We start from the raw sequence: 22500 nt of genomic DNA on the forward strand, positions 1-22500 counted from the left end.
TGCGCGCTTGTGGCTGTGTTCCTATGCAAAAATTATAGTCCACTTGTTTTATGTAGAGAAAACATATATGTCCTCACAAACACACACATATACATGTATGTACGAATGTATGCATGCATGCAAATATGTACGAGTATGTACACAGAATATAAATGCGAGATTGCCTTAGACGTTTCTGAAGACTAAATTTGATTCAAACTTGAAACCTTCTTGCAACAGTTCATATAAAGCTAATGGAGCCATTGCCCCCCACACGCTGTTCCCCGCAATCCTCTTGGCAAATTTAGCGGACCGATTCGACGCGAAGGGGAATAAATTGAGGACATTTGGTCCAAATGGCAGTTTTAAAAGTTGCATTCCTCTCGTTCCAACACTACCCGAAAGTCTGTAGGTTCAAATTGTAATTCGCTTGTCGTTTAAATAACGGACAGGACGTCTCGTGGCGATTTATTATTTTTTTTTAATCTATTTCATTTTCGTTGCCATTAACCAGCGTTTCTATCCTTGGGGGCAGTGCAGCGTTGGTAGAGGACATATTGAAGGAAGGGGCAGCATAAAAATATAACTTTCCTAGCCTGTCGATTTATTTATCTAAACTCGTACATAAACTGATCCTGCATTTTCAGCTTTGAACATGTATTTGAACATTGAGCTGGTATGTGACATACGGAATATTATATCTCTCGACTGCACACATTGACATTCGATATCTGGATTTCAGTATTTTTGTTATATTTTCCTCAGCCATTTTCCAGCTCAGGAAAGGGTGACGAGGAAGGGGGAGGGGGGTGGTAGGAAAGAATGGTCAGGTGAACATTACTTAATCATACCTAGTTTTCGTTAAGTTGTGAAGAAAATTGTCTCATCTTTTTCTTTTGATTCCTGTACTGAATGCGTGCGTGTGTGTGTGTGTGTGTGTGTGTGTGTGTGTGTGTGTGTGTATGTCTATGTCATTAACATACTGTGCGTTAAGGATGATATATTCTCGACAGGTCCCGTCTTGCAGTATACTTCGCGTCATACCTAATCAATAACCTCATTCATGTCAAATATAAAAACCGAACAAATAAACTAAACTAAAAAAAAAATTAGATCAAAACCAACGAAGAGGACAGGAAGGCTTTGGATATTCGACTCTAGACCATTTGCAGACGACGAATCAATTAAGAAAACAACAGAATACAATTAACATTTGTGTTTATAGCTTTCGTGGATGACAAAAATTCGTTTGATGACTCGGCCGAAGAGCTCCATGCAAACGAACACATTGTAAAGATCCAACGAAACATTGACGGAAAACCCCAACCCAAACTATTTACATCTCACCTCGGGAAAGGAAATATATTGAACATTAGTGGTGAACATTTCAGTCCATTTCGACCTGAGGATGACATTATTCTCATTTCAGAAACGGCACAAGACGATATGCTGCGCGATCTGATCAAAGAAAGATTCGAAGCAGCTATCTATGAGCCAATTCCTTTCTTCCTCTAATTAGTTGGTGGCTTGTTCCAGTTCTTACTGCTTCCATGGTCAGACCGCTCTCATCGAGTCCGTGACATAGTGCCTAGCTTACATGAGTCACGGTGCCTTTATTATCTACATCATACCGACTGTCTATTGGCTGTAGCAGAACACATATCGAACCAATAGGCTTTATCAGTGTTCGTGAATGGTCAGTAAAGAAAAGGGGCGTGGCATGTTTCGTCCGGATAGGAAAAAGGAGCGTGGCTTGTTTTTCAAGGGAAGGAAAAGGGGGCGTGGCTTGTTTCTCAAGGGAGGGAAAAGATGGGGTGTCTGGTTCGCAAGGGAAGGAAAAGGGGCGTGGCTTGTTTTGCCAGGGAAGGGGAATGGGGCGTGGCTTGTTTCGCTGGTGAAGGAAAAGGGGGCGTGTCTTGTTTCGCCAGAGACTGTCCTGCAGACTCTATGCTTCCATGTAGTCTTTCTATTATTATTATTATCAAATTCGTTAAATTATGAGCATGCATCTTCCTTCGTTTTCCTTGTCTTGCTAAGCCTTGCTTGAGTACCGAGTACTTCCATGTATTTTTTCTTTTTCTTTTTTAAAAACCCTGCTTCTTTGCCTTGCTTAATGTAGCCAATGTTTTAGTTAAGTATGTCTTCTTTTTCCCCCATTTGGACGCATCTTCTCTCCAAGGGAATGTCACACTATTAAGCATTTTATAACATCTTAACTCTACCTTGTCTTCTTCCTCCTTAAGCATCATCATCCTACGTTCTATATAATGATTTGCACATCATTCAGGAGTTTTGTGTATTTGTCTGTTTACACTGTCATCATCTAAAAATATTAAACTTTGGGTAGTTCTTTGGTGCTTTCTTGAGATAGTCCATACGCCCTGAAGTGTTAAAAATTCTGATGCGGACTTTATTAACTTGAGCCACGTGTCCACCTGCAGGTAACTACAGTTGTTTGGTCGCCCTCATCACGCTGAAGCGGAACATCGGGTTCCACCTGGTGCAGTCGTACCTCCCGACCATCCTCATCGTGGTTATCTCATGGGTAGGCTTTTGGATGGATACCGACTCTGTCCCAGCCAGGACGACGCTTGGGGTCACCACGCTCCTCACCGTCTCCAACCAAGCCTCAGGTGCGTAACCCCCTTTACATAAAGAGTGGCGACAGGGTACGATAAACGACCCAGGTAGCCATCTTGTGGCCAAATCATTGCCGTTTACTGTTTGTTCTTGCTATTGATTCCTGGGGCCTATTGGGGATGTTTGCTGAATATACTGTGTTGTTGGGCGTTCGGATACATCGACAGTCCCTTTATACGGAAAATTGCGACAACTCCAGACACGCCGCCATTTTGTGGCCATTCTGCGGAGGTGTTGCAACTCTGTGCATAAAGGGACTCTAGGCTGGGCACTCTCTTCACAGTTCTTGGCCTCCTTGAAGGCGGCTTCACACCGGCAACTTAACGCCAACTTTCGTCAACTTTTGTGAAGTTTGTTTAGAGTAATTGCAGCTATGGGGTGCTGTTTGTACATGCTATTCTAATTAAACTGATCTAAAATTCTATCTCCACATCTGTGAAGTTGTTTATTATGACTTCTATGCACGCGTCTGTCAAATGAGTCAAGACCAAATGACAAAGCAAACTGCGATGGGAACCGAAAAAGGAACAAGAGGTCGTTGTTGTCACCTGTGTACTTGCACTGTTGGTCAGGAAGAAGTGAAGAAGAGAAACGGCAAACGTTTATGTGTAAAGTCGTTCTTCCCAAGGAGTGGTCTGGAAAAGGGAGAAATCGGAAGTGTTTACGGATGATGTTGTTCCAGTGCTGAAAGAAAACGGACGACTCATACCGAGTCAAGTGAGTTGCATGGAAACCGAAAGACGAAAGATCTTTTTTTTTTCCGAGATCTTTCAGACGACAAAGATTCGCCTTCGCATTCCCAAATTCTCAGAACGCACGACTGCGAGCTCGTAAACATTTCGAGAACTCTCAAAAAAACAGCGTTCAATTCATAAACAAGAGACAACACAGATGGCGTCAGAGGCGCACAGCTTTCGTCTTTATTTAATTTTCCATTAGATTCGTGCACCCTTACAAAAACATCACAAAATCCACACAAAAAAAATCTTAATTTTCTATCTATAACTACTCCAACAGAATAACTGAAAATGATACGAAAATATAAATAATTTATTAAGATCGTTTGATTATCACCATCAATTGCTTCTACGACATAATGTACACTTTGTAGTTTCCTCAAATAATGACTGTTAGACAAAACATGATAACAGCGCAAGCGAGCGAATGGGGCCACTGTTCCTAAAGAGGACCAGAAGTGGTCCAATTGGTCCATAACTTGCCCATTGTGAGTCCAGTTTCATACCTTCACTTCCAGGGCTACTCTATACATGAAGAAAATCATCTGTGATCTTCAACCCGTCGGCAACTCGGTAACCCTTTCAATATGGAGGCGAATGGCCCTACTATGCGCTTGATCTGTTGTCGTAGGTAACAGGAACTGCTGGGAATGGGAGAGGAGTGCGGGATTTGAACCCAGCATGAGGTCCCTCCCTAAACTGAATAAAATCGCCCGACTTTAGCCAGAATAAAGACTAAATTGTCTCATCGTAGGGAGAGGGTTAAGGCCTGGGTAGGGGGTGAGTCAGCCGCCTCTCACATGAATAGTATGATTGAAGTTTGCCGCAACAAAACCAATATGGTACGTTTGGGCTACTACGGAGGGGAGAGGGGGTGTCAACTTCTGCAAAAATTGAACTCTTTCCCGGTCAGTCCCTTCCTCGATTTCGGATACTTCTCGTCGACGCATTTCAGATGAGGTTGTTATTAATATTATAATGTTATCAATTTACTTATCTATTCTATGTGGTCATACATCCCACGCACTTTGATATTTTTTTTTACAGTGCGTCAAAGGTTAGGTTAAGTCAGGTTAGTGCAATGGTTGGGGAAGGGATCCGAAGAAGAAGACCCTTTGAGAAAGAAACTATTCTTACTCAACCTCTGCCTGGTGTTATGAACACGAGCAGTCAATGAAACCGTCGTTGTATGATAAACATGATCCGGCACGATACGGGGGCGGCGACAAAAAAAAAAAAAAAAAAAAAAAAAAAAAAAAAAAAAAAACACAAAGGATACAAAATTTCCGCAATTTTGAAAACGGGAGCGAGGCTCCAACACTTGTTATGCGAGAAGAAAACGAGAACACTGAGGTTCATTAAACGGGTATCATGAATTTCCGTGCACAAACACGTACAGCCACGTGGGAAAATATATACACACAGATAGGTACAGTCTGCCTAAAGTGCCGTGCCCTTCCTGTTATTGAATACTTGACAAGGGAGACCCCTGTAGGTGATGGAACGAAATAAGCTTGTCAATGGTGGACCGAGCTCACTTTGATTTGAGACCACGTTAATCTAGTTGACGGTTGTGGTGGGTAAGTGGTCGTAGCTTCGTGAAGGCATAGTCTACGTTTCGGTTCCCATGACGGCTGGGTCGCTTATCTAAACTCTTTCTTTTATCTCTGAGGTTTCAGAATTTCAGCAGGTCATCCGGATTCATGTAGACTCGTTCTCCTCATTGAGGATGACTCTCACATTCCCATATATTATCTGACGGAGCTTTCCCTTAGCAGAATAAAATCACTTGCCGGCAACCACAATCGTACTCAAAATCTGCCTTCAACAGGCATTGTCTGAACATCTCTTCCAAAGTCACACACACACACACACACACACACGTGCCGCTAGGTGATTTTATTACTTGGTGAGGAGATCGACCTGGTAATGACGTCACAACGGGGTCTCGACTGGAGGATAGCTTGTTAAGAAGTGACCTAACCCTTTCGGTGAAACTCCATTGTAGTGTACAGGACACCGCTCTAACACGTCTCAGTGCATGATGGGAACTTTTTGTACAGGATTTAACCCATTAAATTCCAATGACAAGATTCTTGTCATTTGGTCAAATAAAACAAAAAATCATAAAACACCAAAATGTTTGATCAAACACCAGAAAAATATGATGTCAGTCCTCGCACAAAGCAAGGACTGACATCATATTTTTCTGGTGTTTGATCAAACATTTTGGTGTTTTATGATTTTTTGTTTTATTTGACCAAATGACAAGAATCTTGTCATCGGAGTTTAATGGGCTAAGTGAAGGACCAGATCAGGAGACATCGTGTCCTTGCGTGTGACAGGTCAGAAGAGGTCAAGCAGCAGTCTTGACACCCAAGGTCACTCCCCCTCCCACCCCCAACCCCAACCCCGCTGGGGAAACAGAAATAGCATTTTTTTTTTTTTTTTTTTTTTTTTTTTTTTTTTTTCCTGACGCCTTGAAATATTCTAGACGGTTCCATCAGTTGCCTCAGATGTTCTGAACTCTGATTATCATTATTATGATTATAATTATTATTTTTATTATCATTATTATTTTCATTATTATTATTATTATTATTATTATCATTATTATTATTATCATTCCTGTCTGAGGTTTAGCTTTTTACAGCCTGAACACCAATTGTTTGATAAAAATCTAGATAATGAAATGAATTTTAGACAAAATGATAATTAAGTAAAAGTAGGATCATATGTTCCATCTGTTTGACAAATAAACATCTGAATAATCAAATAGATTTAACAAAATAAACAAATGAAGAAATCGATCAAAACAAATAGATAAAAACGTTTTTTTTCTTGTGATTGAGATTGATGTTACAGTCTTTTATAAAGTTTCCGGGTGTTATCTATTTTCTTCCTATTTTTTGTACAACAGCTGTTGATTGCTCATTTTTGTTTACCGTGACAGATTTTATCGTTTCCTCAAAATGAGCAGTTTTGTTTCAGGTTTTTTTACATTACCGGGCATCCATTGTCAGGCTTTTGTATCCTGATTACTTAAATTATTCTGAACATACTTGTTAGTGAGCCTCTCTCCCCTTTATTCTTCTTTATTTGAGAAAAGGAAAGGTGATTTGTTTTTGCAATGTAGGGAACAAGGCGTGTTTTTTCGTTTTTTTTTTGTTTGTTTTTAATTCTTATGGACTCTAACGACCTGTCTGTCTGTTCGTCTTGCAGAAACGCAGATGAAAATTCCTCAAGTGTCGTACATCAAGGTAAGTTCCCCCGTGGTCCTTCCCCGCCCCTGCCAATACCTCTGGCCAATGAATTCTCCCCAGGGTTCATTGGGGGGGGGGGGGAGGGTGAAAGGAAAAAGAGAAGTTCGTCACGCATGGCATGGTTTTTTTTTTTTAGAGAGAGAGAGAGAGAGAGAGAGAGAGAGAGAGAGAGAGAGAGAGAGAGAGAGAGAGAGAGAGAGAGAGAGAGAGAGAGAGAGAGAGAGAGAGAGAGAGAGAGAGAGAGAGGGAGCGGGGTGAAGAAAACACTTGGAAAAAACAAGACGACATTGATGAAATATCAATCAGTAGTTAAATGGCTTCTCTCTCTCTCTCTCTCTCTCTCGTATTAATTCCCGACTCGCTAATATTTTACCATCTTTAATGAAATCTAGTTGATAATATTTCTTTCGCCTGTTTTGCTCTGCCTCTCTCACTCTCTTTTCTTCTTGAGAAATTCATCCTCATCATCTCCCTCGGTAAGCTAAGCTCATTCGTCTAATACCAAGTTTTCTAAATCCATCTTTCTTGAATGAATACATTTTCATATTTTCTCTCTTTTCTTTTCCTAAGTTTGACACAATTTCTTTGTCAAGTTTTTCCTTTTTCCTCATTTCACGTATTATAAACCCTAAACTGTGTCTAAGTTCTTAACATTTTTTCTCATAATTACATCTTTCTCAGAGTTTCGTTCCTCTTTCATATTAATTCGAACATAATCAGTCCTCGATTCTTTATATGTTTGATACGAACATTCGTACTTGGCTTCCCGTTTTCTCTACATAATTCAATCTTCTTCACACTGCTATCTCGAATCTCTTATTATTTATCCATATATTTGTTTATCTATTTATTTATTATTATTATTATTATTATTATTATTATTATTATCATTATTATTATTATTATTATTATTATTATTATTATTATTATTATTATTATTATTATTATTATTATTATTATTATTATTATTATTATTATTATTATTATTATTATTATACTTTTTCTAAGATTGGACAGCGGTTATCTTCGATGTGAACTTCCTGATTCTTTCCTTAAATGAACTTTGATTTCCTTGAGTGTGCAGAGCTCTTTTCAACAGATACAAATTGGTGTATTCCTTCAATTATCCGGCACTCTAACCTCATTCCAATCAACGCTAAAAAATCTAGCTCGACTTTGAAGTACATCGCCATGCATTTATACGTTTCCGAGCTTATGTACACGTTGTAGATACAAATTGTTGACATTAACGTATTTCATTTATCATATTTATTATATATATATATATATATATATATATATATATATATATATATATTGTACAGCACTGTGGTTGATAAAAATGTATATCTGTTCACTGGGACCCATTTAGGGGATGGAATGGGTGGGAGTGGTTTCTATGCCTTTTTCTTTATGGCTACCCCCCGTGTAAGGGGAAAAAACCCTTTGGCATATGTATGTACAAATACTTTCTCGCGTTCGTATACTTATCAATTGTACTATCATAGCGGAGATAGGGAGATAGGTTGAACGCAAAATTTGGTGTACGTGTAACTCGAGCATAAAAATATATAAGATGCGCTCAACTTATATCTTTCTTTATGGCGCAATCGGTTAAGTCACTAACATTTGTCACGAGCTAGCACAGGTTTCAAATTCTGCATGTTGGCCTCCTCGAGTCTCTCGATGTTGATGGCTTAGAATTAAAGTGTATTGTGGTTGATATATAATATATATATATATATATATATATATATATATATATATATATATATATATATATATATATATATATATATTGGTATGTTACTACGGCACTTGTCATATGATTGCCGGGTTCGAGCCCCTGGCAGTACCGCATTTCAATTTCTGCATGTCGACCTCCATTAGGTCTCCCGATATTGATGGTTTAGAATTAAAGTGCATTGTGGTTGTTAAAATGTATCTCTAATCATTAGGACCCATTCAGTGTTGTGCATATGTGCGTGTGTGCGTGTGTGTGTGTGTGTGTGTGTGTGTGTGTGTGTGTGTGTGTGTGTGTGTGTGTGTGTGTGTGTGTGTGTGTGTGTGTGTGTGTGTGTGTGTGTGTGTGTGTGTGTGTGTGTGTGTGTGTGTGTGTGTGTGTGTGTGTGTGTGTGTGTGTGTGTGTGTGTGTGTGTGTGTGTGTGTGTGTGTGTGTGTGTGTTTCTAATACGGTTCTCTTGCTGTTTCAGGCCCTTGACATCTGGATGGGCGTGTGTACGGCCTTCATCTTCGCCGCGCTCCTCGAGTTCACCATCGTCAACTACTACTGGAGGAAGACGATCAGTGTCCCCAGGCGCTTCTGCACAGGACGACGAAACGGCTCGGACAGCTGGTTCGAACTAACGCCGGTACGTGCCCGCCCCCCCACCCCACCCCACCAACGCGAGCAAAAATAAATAAATACATAAATAAGTAAACTAACCCACCCTTCCATTCATTCATAAATAAGCAAATAAATTCGTTAAAATAATTCAACAAAGAGAATGGTAAATAGCCAGACACGTGTGTAAAATAATAGTAAATAAGTAATCATGTAAATAAGTAAATACGGTTGCAGGCAAAATCCAATTTAAGCCTCGAAGCAGTTGTCGCAATCCAAGGATTTATAATGACTATTTCCAACCCTTTAACGACCGTCTGTGTGTGTGTGTGTGTGTGTGTGTGTGTGTGTGTGTGTGTGTGTGTGTGTGTGTGTGTGTGTGTGTGTGTGTGTGTGTGTGTGTGTGTGTGTGTGTGTGTGTGTGTGTGTAGAGTTACCTAGTTGTAATATACGGAGTTGTGGAGTTGTGCTCATGGAGTCCCGTCTCTCTGCTTCCATTCATCACACTTTGCCTTAACTTTGTTTATGGTGTTGGGTTATATTTTCATCCGACTTGTTCCAGTCAACGCATCTATTAGGAGGGCTATACTTTTTAATATCTTTCAATTCATTTTGCTTTTTTTATTTTTTCCTGTGATCTTTCGCTCATCTTTCATTCCATACCAACAAGTCCTCTCTGTCCGTTTTCTATATACCTTTCTCTGATATTTTAGTGTGAATGAGTCTATCAATCTCTGATGACAAAAGAACGTTGTGTTCCTCTGGTCCGTAGGGGTGTTTCTAAACTCCCTGGCGGGGTTGAAAGGAAGAGGTGACCACCCAAAAAAAAAAAAAAAAAAAAAAAAAAAAAAAAAAAATCTGACTTAAATTTTTGTTCCTTCCAGAACGGTGTCGATGGCGCCGGTGGAGGAGGAGGAGGAGCCGGAGGAGGAGGAGGTGGCGGGAGCGTGGGCTGCGGACCGAGCAGTAGCACTCCCTCCGGAGTGGCCGATTTCACTCTGAGCGAGCCAGAGAGCCGACGGTTCCGACTGCTGGCTTGCCGCATCGACGAACTGTCGCGCTACCTCTTCCCAGCCGTCTTCCTCGTCTTCAACTTCGTTTACTGGGGTTACTACATGGCGCACAGGGACGTTCCCTAAAGGATGTCATGTCAAGAGCCTCGCTAGGCCATATGAATGGACACAATTAGGGACAAAAGCAAGAAAAGATGAAAAATATATACATAAATTCTTCACAGTACCAAAGGGGAAAAAAGTGAAATATTATGCATACTGTCGACGAAATTCTATTAATTGTAAGTGGGACTGGTAAGACCAAAAAACAAAAACAAAACACGAGGAAGTAACTGATGAATAAAACAAATACAAGTCTAATGAGACAAAGTATACATGCATGAACCAACACGAGTACAGAATAATAAAAATCATGAAATATTTATCACAACAAAAAAGAAAGTAATAATCACGAAGGCAAGCACACTAATACATACTGTAAACACCGTATAAGGTGGTAATATATACTGTGAGTGTATATATATATATATATATATATATATATATATATATGCATACATACACATAAATACATATACTTGCAAACACGTACCCACTGTACAATCACAACCACATACTCCCACCAATATGCACACAGAAACACACACACACGACTTGTCGGCGCAGTGGTTAGAGTTCCCGGCCACCACTATGGCGGTCCAGGTTCGAATCCCGCCCAGGGCTGAAATAATTTCAGTATCGCTACGCTGCGAGTCGTTACTCCAACTCTCGTGGGCGGGGAGTTGTGTGTGTGTATGTGCGTGTAAGGTCACAGGATTACCCATAGATTGGTCATATATGACCTCTGAGCTCTCTTCTGGGAGAGTAAGAGCTGTCGATCACGAGTCCAACACGTGATCCAAGACCATGGTGGTGAATCGCGCGCGCGCGCACACACACACACGTGATGATCTGCCGTGGGGGTGGGGTTAATCTCACACAAATACGCGGACCCCTATCCAGGAAAGGCCAGAAGAAATAACCCTACACTGAAACCGGTAGGATTCATTAATGCAGTCAGAACGGTTTTACAGAAACATCCAAAGAATATCTGATGAAATGTCAAGATGAAAAATAAGAGGAAAAACTTATGATGAAATGCCAAAATGAAAAAAAAAAAAAAAAATCGCACCGGCAGTTTCATTTTCGTTCGGAAACATGGCGAAACTGACCTCTTCCCATTTTCTATGAGAGGGTTACAAATGTTTTACAAATGTGGAATGGTTAGATGGACTCCCTTTAATTATACAAAAAAAGAAAAAGAAAAAAGAGTGACGGGTGGAGCGGGGCTCTGAAGGTCAGGGAAAATGTTTCAATGTGGATAAAGGTTTCCCTAACCCTGACCAATGGGGTGTCATTGCAGTGGATATATATGGTTTAAGAGTAACGAATAAATAAACACTTGTTACCTTGAATATCCCGCATAGCCAACACCTTTCCCTTGAAGCCTGCCACAGCGTTCCATAGGGAAACTATAGATAAATATATATATAATCAATAAAATGAATATGCTAAATAAAACAAATAAAATACATAAACAAATAGTGATTGTAAAATGGTTAACACTACTGAAAATATTTCCAGCCCCGTCCCGACACCGATTGCCAACCAACCCAGGTTGAGGAACGGGATGTTGATATTGTTTAGAAAACGGATAACGGGGTGCTGACCCTCTCCGACACCCGTATCACAGACCCACCACGTAGAGGCACCTAGCTTTGTCCCCCTGGGTTAACATTGATCCCAGATATGCTTCCTATGCGAATAAACAACTCAGTTTATGGATTACTGTTTTATGAATAGGTCTGTCGGAGTTACTTTAACTTTCGGGAACCTGAAGGGAAGAAAATTACCGAAAAGAATGAAACAGGTCTGGATTATTATGACACCCTTAAGACAGACCGAAACAGGATCTACAACTGAGGTCTGAGGCGATATCAGTTGGAGTTCAAAAGCAAGCGCAGAATAAACAAAAGGAACCTGAAGCCATAATAAAATAACACGTCCACAGGAACCAGGACAAGAAGTCAAGAAAAGAGTAAGATTTATGCAACATAACAAAAACAATAAGTAGATGAAGTAAATAAATGAAGAAGTAAAAAAATTACAATAAGAATGACAGACCCTGAGAAAAGTCTGCTTAGACGCACAAAGGAAATGAGTGTTGCCATTCCCAAGAATGAGCTAAAGGAGAAAACAGTCATGTTTTAGGATTAACTACAGTACAATGGCGACATTCTTTTAACAAAAGATCGCCTGGTGTTAATTAGAAGAAAACTAGAGCGTCACGGAGTCTTTGGAGCTTGCTTAGGTCCGTATTCCTAAAACCTTTTCACCTTGGCGGAACGTTTAGAATATTTCTAGTTTCAATGGTTGTACTTACGAAAATCACAAGTAGATTTTATAGATAAACCAGTAAAGCAGTTCAACTAGGAAACCAAGAAAATTCATCTTACTAATGGTATAGAGCGTTCGCCAGGTCTGGGGTAAAGATTTCACAAGTACAGTTTGAACTCTCAAGGCTTCAACCAACAGCCACCCCCACCCCTACCTCCCTTGGTCATCCAGTCATCTTTGAGTCAAGTTAGTGATTTTGATACTCTTAGAACCCAGTACAGAAGCAGAAACCCTTTATGTATGTGTGGGAGGTGGGGGGGGGAGAAAGTTATGGATGTCACTCTTTGGTAATGCTTCACGGACAATCAGAGAGTCAGTCACTCCGTTACCCGAGGTCTCCTTGCGGAGGTGTTTTTTTTTTTTTTTTTTTTTTTTTTTTTTTTGGGGGGGGGGGGTTATAACTTTGGTATTCGCCAAAGGCCCAGCTGCATCGAAGGCCCCCACAACCGACACTTCGATCCCTAGGTCGCGTTGCACTCCAAGTAATGAACCCACACGTTTAGCCCTTGAGGCTACACGAGAGGTGGCATGTCAAAAGCAACACTTCTAAGTGTGAACATTATTTTTTCTTCCCGTTTCCGTTCCGAAAATATTAAGGAGAACATCCTTCACTATGAGATTTCATACAAATACAAGTGTGGGAAGACACTGGCAGTAAGAGAAACAAGGGGCGGAAGAACTTTTCTTAGGAAAGTAACACCTTCTCAACTGGTTTCAACTTAAGAAAAACTTAAGTCGAGAAAGGTCGAATGGTGTGTTGTAATCCAGCTGGTAAAGGCACTTCAAGAACCCGTCATCCACACACACCCTCCCGCATCCTTTCCCTTGTCTTCCCACCGAGAACATCATTTACATCGGCCGATACGTGTCATATATATATATATATATATATACATATATATATATATATATATTTATATATATATGTATTTATACATATATATATATATATATATATATATATATATATATGTGTGTGTGTGTGTGTGTGTGTGTGTGTGTGTATTCACCTCACCTCGGATCTTCAGAGCTCACTATTAGCAGATCTCTGGGTAGGTCTGCCCCGATTCTCTGGCTTGTGAGGCCAATGCTTTACCAATCCGCCACCGGTGTGTGTGTGTGTGTGTGTGTGTGTGTGTGTGTTTGGATCTCCTTTCATCTGTTCTCCCACTTCATACCGAAGGGATGTCAAAGAAGTGAATCTTACGCCCCGGCGACTACCAGATTAAAATCATATGTACCTTCCGGTACGACCAGGAGGCTTAAGAGTACTTTCCAAAGTGTGAAACATACCCCCTCCCCCCACTGTATAACACCAAAATATGTGAGACCCTTCAGAATTTTTTGTGAATTTTGTTTTCCACGTGGAACTGAATGTTTTGATTTTCACACTGAGGTGTATTTGCATTTTCAATTTAGGTGTTGTGATCACCTGAAAATGTCGTGCTACCTCTTAGGTGAACAGGATTTACAAAGTTCGCCGAGAACCTGCCTGTATCTTCATCTGCGAAAGATCCTTCGGATGTTCACGTTGTTCTTGCAATATTTCAATGTGGCACTGGTCATCACGCGAGTTTGCAACGTACTTTGAATAATAATAATAGTATAATAATAAAGTTAACAAACAACTGTGTCACGTGACAACAGATAAAGATAACGAGAGGTCGCTAATGAACTTTGTGTTCTGGTTCCATACCTCCTTTATACCTCGTCTTGACAACATATCAAATGTCCATAGTGGTGAGCATTACACTTATTATCTTTCTGTCCTGACGGCGGGAGCGTCCCTCTGTTGAATAAAATCGCCTGGCGGCAGCCAGAATTAAACTAATAAAAAAAATCATATTTAGGTTAATTCTACTTTTCTTCTTAGATAAAAACCTCTTACTGATCCCTCCACCATGTTTATTTACATATGACGTCACGACATAGTGACCCCTCCCCCCGAGTCGAAAGACATAGAAAACGGAAGCGGGAAGAAATACGATTTCCTTTCAGGAAATTCAAGCACAAACGATGACCTGGTAACATAATTCATTGTATTTATCTATTTAGTAAAGCTCGCACAAACGGACAATTCATTCTTTTGAAGGTTTATATCCTCTATCGCTCACAGAATTTCTTTTCATCTGTCGTACTTTTACCCAACTCCCTTTACCGAATTAGGCAAAAATATTTTTCCGTATCCGCCCATTGCATAAGGTTGTATAGTCCAGAAAATGTGAATTATTACATTCAGGACTAAAGAGAACTATACTATTAATTCAATTACATATTTATTAATCTATTTATCAATTTATGTATCTACGTAGGCCACCACATTTATTCATCCACTTGTTTGTAAATTTACTTACTTATATATCTAGGCCAACTCATGTACCTATTCACTCATTTATTTCTCCATTTATTTATTTAAGCATTAATTCACTCATCTACTTGCTCATTTATCAATGTCTTTAAAATATTTTAATTTACCGTCACTCAGTATTGCTAAGTATGAAAAAATAATCTGGTGACAATTCTTAGAAGGTAGAATAATGTATTTATTCTAGAACAAAAGTCATGTGCCCAAGGCAGCACACACATTGTATATACTCACAGTGATTAGCTTTAGTGAAACTATACGCACTTAATGTAAATGTATTTTCTATATGGAAGTTTCGATGTAAATGAAAATACACTGCAGCAGGTGTATGAGAAAATGAGAAAAAATGTCATAATCTGGACTTTATGGAAAATGATTATATGAAGGCGCACACGTAAGAATATATCTAAACATTTCCACATAAGCTATGTTCGCATGCATGTTTGTATGTGTGTGTGTATATATATATACATATATATATATATATATATGTATATATATATATATATATATATATATATATGTATGTGTGTGTCTGTGTATGTAGGACGGATGGATGAGAAAGAACGGGAGTTGGGTAGTGCAGGAGAAATTTAAAAGAAAGGTAAGTTTTCTTTATGGTTCTCTCCCACTCATCCTTGACATGTAGTTTTTCAACCTACATTATAAAAATTTCAGAAGGATTTCTATTCCTTCCTTTTATCTCACTATATGCCCTGTAATCTACATCTTCAAAGACCTTATCACTTCTGCATATTTAGCATTTACATAATTATCATCCTCCTCCACTCCTATCTGCCACCCATTGTTTCCATCTTGTCTTAAATTTCTTTATTTTCAGAATAAATTCAAAAACTACATAACCAGTTTTTGATGATGATGGCCATTACTTTTCCTTGGGCATTGATAATGCAGTATTTAAGTTACCTCAAGTTCTTTTGTTAACACAATGTTCAGTTTTGGTAGTGCATTTTCGCCTCTATATCTTGCTGGTTCTTTCACTCACTGAGGTATCACACTTCTCATTGCTACATTCAATTACATACTTCCCCATCATGACTCACTTCCACCTATATCCCACTCCAGCCATTTTACCTCTCCACAATCAATCTCCCACCAGTTATATTTCCACAATTCTTTTTAACTGTTCAATTGTATCATTAATTCCTTATCCTCGTCCTTTTCCCATTACCACTTCTACACCTTTATGCCATTTTCCACTATTGTTACTCCTATTTTCCTCTTCTGTCCCTCTGCCAGGTTATAATTCTCCTCACCAACCTGATCTCAATATTCCCACTGACCCTGGTCTCAGCAAAACACATTATGTCTGATCATTTCTTTAAAAATATACTAATCTCTATTCTTGATTAAGTCGATGCATCTACATTAGTGCCAGCTATTTCTAATCTTCATCCATTCATTGCTTCATTTTCCTTCTCCTCTGGATCTTTTCTTCAATACCATCTCATCTGTGTATCCATATGTGCGTGTGTATTTACCTAATTGTAGTATACATGAAAAGAGCAAAGCTCATTGGGTCCCGTCTCCTATTCTCTAATTTTCTAACATACCTCAACCCAAATTCATGTACAGTTCCAACTTGATCTATATCCTTGATTTCCAATTATCATACATAGATTTGAACTCATGGATTGTTTGAGCTTGGGCTATATCAACTTCTAAGCTATTCCACATATATGCATCTATATGAAAAACTGCATTTTTTCACATCCTTTAGACACGTGGTCTTTCTTAATTTGACCTCTTAAAGGTCTCCCATCAGGAGATCTCTTCAGTCAATGCAATCTATCCCCATTAGTGACCTGAACACTGTAATAATATCACCTCTTCCTCTTTGATCTTTCGAAGTTGGTAGACCCAGTACTTCTAGTCTTTCCTCATATGGTTTATCTACCAGACTGGGACCAGTTTGGTTGCTGCCCTTGGTGTTCTCTTAATCTTGCTTATATCCTTCACTCTGTGTGGGGGACCATACTACTGATGCATATTCCAGTCTTGGATGTATCAGGGTTTCAACAAGTTTTTTCATCATCTCTTCATCCATGTAGTGGAATGGCACTTTAATCTTCTGTAGTAGTCTATACGTTTCTCCCACAATCCTGCAGTATGTCTGTCAGGTGACAGGTTGTCTTTTATCGACATTCCCAAGTCAATCTTCTCTTTTGCTTTTGTAATTGTTTCACTTCTCAAGGAATAGTTTAAAGATGGCTTTTTGCTGATATTGTCCATTTCCAGCACTTTGCATTTTTTGGTATTGAACTTCATTTTCCATTCTTGGCTCCATGCAAAAATAGTGTCTAGATCTTTTTGCAATAGTCTACCATCCTCCTTGTTTTTCACTCTTCTCATGATTTTTGTGTCATCTGCAAACATGTTGGCATAGCTTGTTGTTCCTTCCATCATGTCACTGACATAGACAAGAAACATTATTGGTGCAAGCACTGAACCTTGTGGAACTCCACTCATTACTGCTTTATATATTATCCTTTACTACTGTTCTCATGTATCTTTCCTTCAACAAGCCTTTCATCCAATCTAGTAGTTTGCCACTCAGTCCTCCAATTTCCACATAAGTTGACTGTGAGGTACTTTATCAAATGCCTTCTCTAGGTCCAGGTACATGCAGTCCACCCATCCCTCTCTCTCTTGCAGCACATCAATCACTCTCAAGTAAAAGCTTAAAAAGTTCGACACACAATTTTCCACATCAGAATGTTCATCTTTTCAAGATACAGTGAGTCCTCCTTATACGGTGATTCTTTATCCGGTAAATTCACAGTTACAGTATTTGGTAATTACTACCCTCGATTCTATTTACAGTAAGAAAAATTCACAGATACGATATCCGCTTGAGTTTTGAAGAGGAAAGAGCAGGAAGAAGGTACGTCTGCCATATCCTATTATTACATGTTATAATGGATTTGGTATACGGTAATTTCAATTTGCGGTAAGGTTTTCAGGAACGCATGTGTACTGTATAATGAGGACTTACCGTATTTGATCCATCAATCTTTCACATAATTTCACTATAATGCTGGTTAGTGATACTGGCCTATAATTTAGTTGTGTCTCCTTGTTTCCACCTTTGTGAACTGGCACCACATTTGCCCTTTTCTAATCACGCAGCACAATGCCTTCTTTCATTGAACATGCGATAAGACTGGATCTTGTCCACTAAGTGTTCCTTACATTCTCAAGTATCCAGTTTGAGATCCCATCAGGTCCTAAAGCTTTTGTCACATCCAATGACCCCAAGAGATTGAACACTTCCCTCACTTCTACATTTATATCTTCTAAGCCTGTTTTTTGCTCCCCTCACTTTTCTCCATAAAGATTTCACTCTTTTGTGAAGACCAATTGGAAACTGTGTACAGTATGTGTGTGTATGTTGGGAAAATATCATGTACTTCAAAGATGACCATGTTCTTGTATTAGGAACACCTTGTATCTAAGAAAATCATAACTACATCAAGTATATTATATTCTTGGAAAAACAATCTAAATAAATATATCTTCAAATAAATGTGGGTTTATTCTTACCAAAAGATGAACGAACTTTATTTAATTCAAACTTATATAGAAAGGAAAGAAGTGTACAGGTGGATTGGTGTAGTGCATCTATAGTTCCACTATACAAGGAGATGAATGACAAGAATTATTGTAGTAGTTGTAGTGGTCAGTCTGTTAAGAGTAGTTAAGAAAGTATTGGGATGGATGTTAACTGAGGGGATAAGGGGGGAACAAAGAGAGTATCTAGGGAAGATTAGTGTGTGCTTAGGAGAGGAAGAGGGTGCATAGATCAAGTATTTGCAGTAAGACAGATATACAGAAAGACAGATAGACAAAAAGTTTTTTACAAAGTGAGGATGTCTTTGGGCTTTCACAAACTTGGAGAATGTATATGAAAGGGTTGGCACAAGTACTGTGGAATGTGTTGCAAATGTATAGGACAAGAAGTCTGTTGAAAGTTTTCAAAAGTTTTTTACATTAGTTTAGCAGGTGTGAAAGTAGGAAATGAAGAAAGTAAATGGTTTGAGATGGCGGGGCTATGTCAGGTTCACATAATGTTGCCATAGTTGGTCAATAGGTATATGGATTGGGATGGTGAAGGAGGTAAATGTGAGAAAGCTTGGTAAAGGTTTGGAGTTAGTGACCAAGAGTGGATGGAGGTGAGTGTTGAGCTAGTTGTTGTTTGTGGATGACACTGCACTTATGGCTAATTCTGAGAAACTGAAGGAGTTGGCAACTGAGTTTAAAAGTGAGAGGAGAAAGATGAGAGTATATGTGGGCAAAAGTAAGGTGAAGAGACATATAAGTTGTGATGATTGTAGCAGATTGAACACAAGTTCAAAGGATGAGAAGCTCAAGGACTGCAAGAGCTACAATACTTCGAGTTACATGTGGCAGAGTGGAATGGACCTTACAGAGTAAAGGAGACAAGTAAATGTCTGGGTAGAATGGGATAGATGGGGACTGGGGTCACTGGGTCCATGAGGAATGTCTCGAGAAAAGGGGAAAGAGTGCAAAAGATGGGAGTGAATAGAGAGATTATGAAAGAATTACATAGCACAATTTTTTTTTTTTTTTTTTTTTGAGTGAATGAAGGGTATTGCCATAGAATGAAGCAGGGGATGCAATTTGTCTTGTTGCATTACCTTTGACCTAAGCAGTGTGGCTGGGACAAGAACAACCCTTTATTCATGAGGTGTTAAGATTGGAATGATTAATGGGTTTGGATGGGCATGGTCTAAGTGTATGTTTTGATTCACACCCCACCCCCTTGGGGAAAAGGGGCCTTTGGTATGTATACATATACCTAGTTCCTTTCTCCGTTACAGGGTGGCAAACTTCACATAATCATATATGGTAGAAGGGGAAGAATTTTTTTTTAGTAATATATTGAAAATGTGATGAACTCCTTCTAAATATTAGGCTACTTTTCACCTGATATACAGCAAACTGCATTTACAAAGAAATCAACTCTGAGGAGAAGTTAGCACTGAATAACCAACTGGTCCCTGTGCTTGGCATTATCTAAAAATCATAAACCAAACTATTTGAATAAATTTTATTCAATTCTGGTAATATATAATTGTTCTGGCTACCACCTGGCTATTTTGGTTGTTCGAAAGTCCTTTTGCAGTCAAAAGTCTTCAATAAATAATGAAATCCACTTAAGAGTATTTGTAGTGAACTAAATCATTTGCTACCAACTTGGGGTAAAATTATGGATTCAAATATTTCTTCAACTCCTCTTTTCCTAAGTTCTTCCTTTATATCTTCCAATTTATCATATGTCATTATACTAAAATTGTCGAAATTTGGTCCAAGTTGACTTTGGAATACAATGGATAACAATCGCTTCTTGCAACTTCTTCCCATAGAATCAACGTCAACACACTGAGTTCTATTCCTCTGTACATAGGTCTGAAATTTTCAAAAAATACATTTCCTTATTAGGAGGATGAAAAATGGTATAAAAATTTGATGACAGTATCTCAATTCTTTTTCAAGTCAATCTTACAACCTAATATCTATAATATAGAAGCAGATGTCTTCAATATCAATTCAGGAATCAGAATTTGTTACTTTTATATCAGTTTCTTGTCCTTGCAGGTTAATGAATATCCATTTAGTATAGAAGATCAGTTGCCCAACAAGATTAAGCTCAAGACACCATCGCTCTACAGTTTTAGTGTATTTCTTCTTGTTTCTCATGTGATCAATATGAAGTACATATGTCATATATTCTGGAAATATAAACGCATGAAGTTGTAACATGCTTCAGGAATGATCACGGTCTGTGGCATACACATTACTACTTGGGCAAGAGGTCAAGGGTGGAGATGATTTGAGGCTGTGTAGTGGCAAGCAAGTTCATAGAAATGGCATGCTTCAGTAAGTCCTTCATTATGAGGCACTGTCCTTTCCCTCTCTGAGATGAGTTCTATAATGTTAAACTGAGTTATCATGGATAAATATGTTTTAGCCCAATGAATGAATACAGACTACAATATTAAAAAACAGTCACAGCTACTTCATCATCAGCATATTGTTATCTAGGTAAGTTGTACTACAATGTCAATAAAGTAAAATGAGGCTAAATCTGTATAGTGGCTGTAACACAGAAGAGAGGACTTACTGTGAGGTTCCAATAAAGCGTGATCAATGTATTGTATGTACCTACCAATGTCCCTTTCCCCTTTTATAAAGGGTGAGGCAAATTAACACACCTACTTCAAACACATTAAAACCCATTTAACACCTCTTCATCTCAGCACATCATGAATACAGAACCTCTACCCCCCCACCAAGTTATAGCCATAAATGAGCTTGAGGCTATGTATGATAAACAGGAGAGGAGATGGGACCCAGCAAACATTGCTCCTTTACTGTATACAAAATTAGGTAAATACACTGCCTGATTGGATCAATAGCAATGCAGTAAGACGGTGCTTTATTAACCTTGTCTTTGTGTTCATCCTCAGATACCTATACCTCATGACACTTTTCACAATCCCCTAAACATTCACTTCTTTCACTTACTCTATAATTGTATAGGAATCATATATGAATTTAAATAAATGGAGGATGAGAACTGGGACCCCATGATCATAGCTCCTTTCCTGTGAACTACGAAATAAAATTGGGTAAATTACAAACATTCAAAAGAAAATTACATACTGGACTCTTCTCTGGCCTTTTCTGAAGTGTTCATTTGTTCTTTTATTATTCCATGGAAAGATTCCTTTTCCTGCACAGCTGTTAACAAGCCAAGGTCGGTGCTGTCGCTTTTCTACATAAGCTAATTCTACACGTTTTCTATTTACCTTGTATAAGAGAAAACGATGTTGTTATGGGACACCTCGCTAAAGGTGATAGGGCCTATATAATTGTTGTACCTTTAATTTTTATTATTTATTTTGCTCCAAATCTTTAAATTAAATGAATACTCGGTTAATTCAGTTAATAAGGGGTAATGATAATTTTTTTAACTAAGGTTACATTTTATTTTAGAATCTATCGGCACACTGGTAACAAAGCATTATTAGGATTAAATTTAATGCATCCCCCATCAGCCTTGACCGCTTCAGATACCTTTATTAAAGCAGTGAGTGAGGGGATCTGTAAAGAATTTCGAATTTTTGTTTTGATATTTCCGACAATTGAAAAAAGTCTTTCGGCGTCAGCATTTGATGTAGGCAGTGCGAGGACTTGTAGAGCGAAGAGTGCAAAATGTTAATATTTTTTTATGGCCAGTGTGGTCTTCAAAATCCATAATTTTTATGAAAAAATCTTCTGCACTGAGGCGTTTCCATTCTTCAGGAAAATTTACAAAATCAAGTTTGCGCCATTCATCATCGAGCTCATTTATATTTCCTGAAAACAGTCGTGGTACAGCTTTTGTAAAATCTACAAGCGTATTCATTTCATCCCTCGTACGTTTGTCCATTATTTTTTTGGGTGATAAAAAAGATGCCATTTTCCATAGGTCGCTATCAATTGGGAACCTTTTTTTGATTTGCACCGCCATTGTGATGAGGAGATCCCTACATCGTTTTCACATCTGTTATTAATGTAGGATGTTTTAAGGTTGATTGGTCCTGGAATAATTGGTGCATTTCGGGTCCCAAATAAATTTGATTGGTTGGCAAGAAAATCTTATCATCTGTAGGATCTATATCTGCTATATTGATGT

The 22500-nt window shown here is 38.7% G+C and overlaps 2 protein-coding genes and 1 long non-coding RNA gene across 3 annotated transcripts in view; 1 reads left to right on the forward strand and 2 right to left on the reverse strand.

Moving 5' to 3' along the window:
* The window catches only part of LOC143028222 (glycine receptor subunit alpha-2-like), a gene marked incomplete at its 5' end in the record, with an annotated part of 59953 nt that extends 47152 nt beyond the window's left edge, over positions 1 to 12801 (forward strand). Inside the window, 4 exon segments of the mRNA XM_076190023.1 lie at positions 2421 to 2612; positions 6579 to 6616; positions 8833 to 8991; positions 9848 to 12801. Coding sequence (XP_076046138.1) covers positions 2421 to 2612; positions 6579 to 6616; positions 8833 to 8991; positions 9848 to 10102 — 644 coding nt within the window.
* Positions 1 to 22500, reverse strand: part of LOC143028227 (uncharacterized) — a 195236-nt gene that overhangs the window by 58305 nt on the left and 114431 nt on the right. The window lies entirely within an intron of this gene.
* On the reverse strand, positions 19856 to 20644 carry LOC143028236 (uncharacterized). The gene is made up of 2 exons (XR_012966708.1): positions 20391 to 20644; positions 19856 to 20228 (listed from the first exon to the last, which is right to left on the reverse strand). It is a non-coding gene; the product is annotated as an uncharacterized LOC143028236 (long non-coding RNA).

Source organism: Oratosquilla oratoria, chromosome 9 (assembly GCF_046742065.1).
Source record: "Oratosquilla oratoria isolate Oo_2021 chromosome 9, ASM4674206v1, whole genome shotgun sequence".
Lineage (NCBI taxonomy): Eukaryota > Metazoa > Arthropoda > Malacostraca > Stomatopoda > Squillidae > Oratosquilla > Oratosquilla oratoria.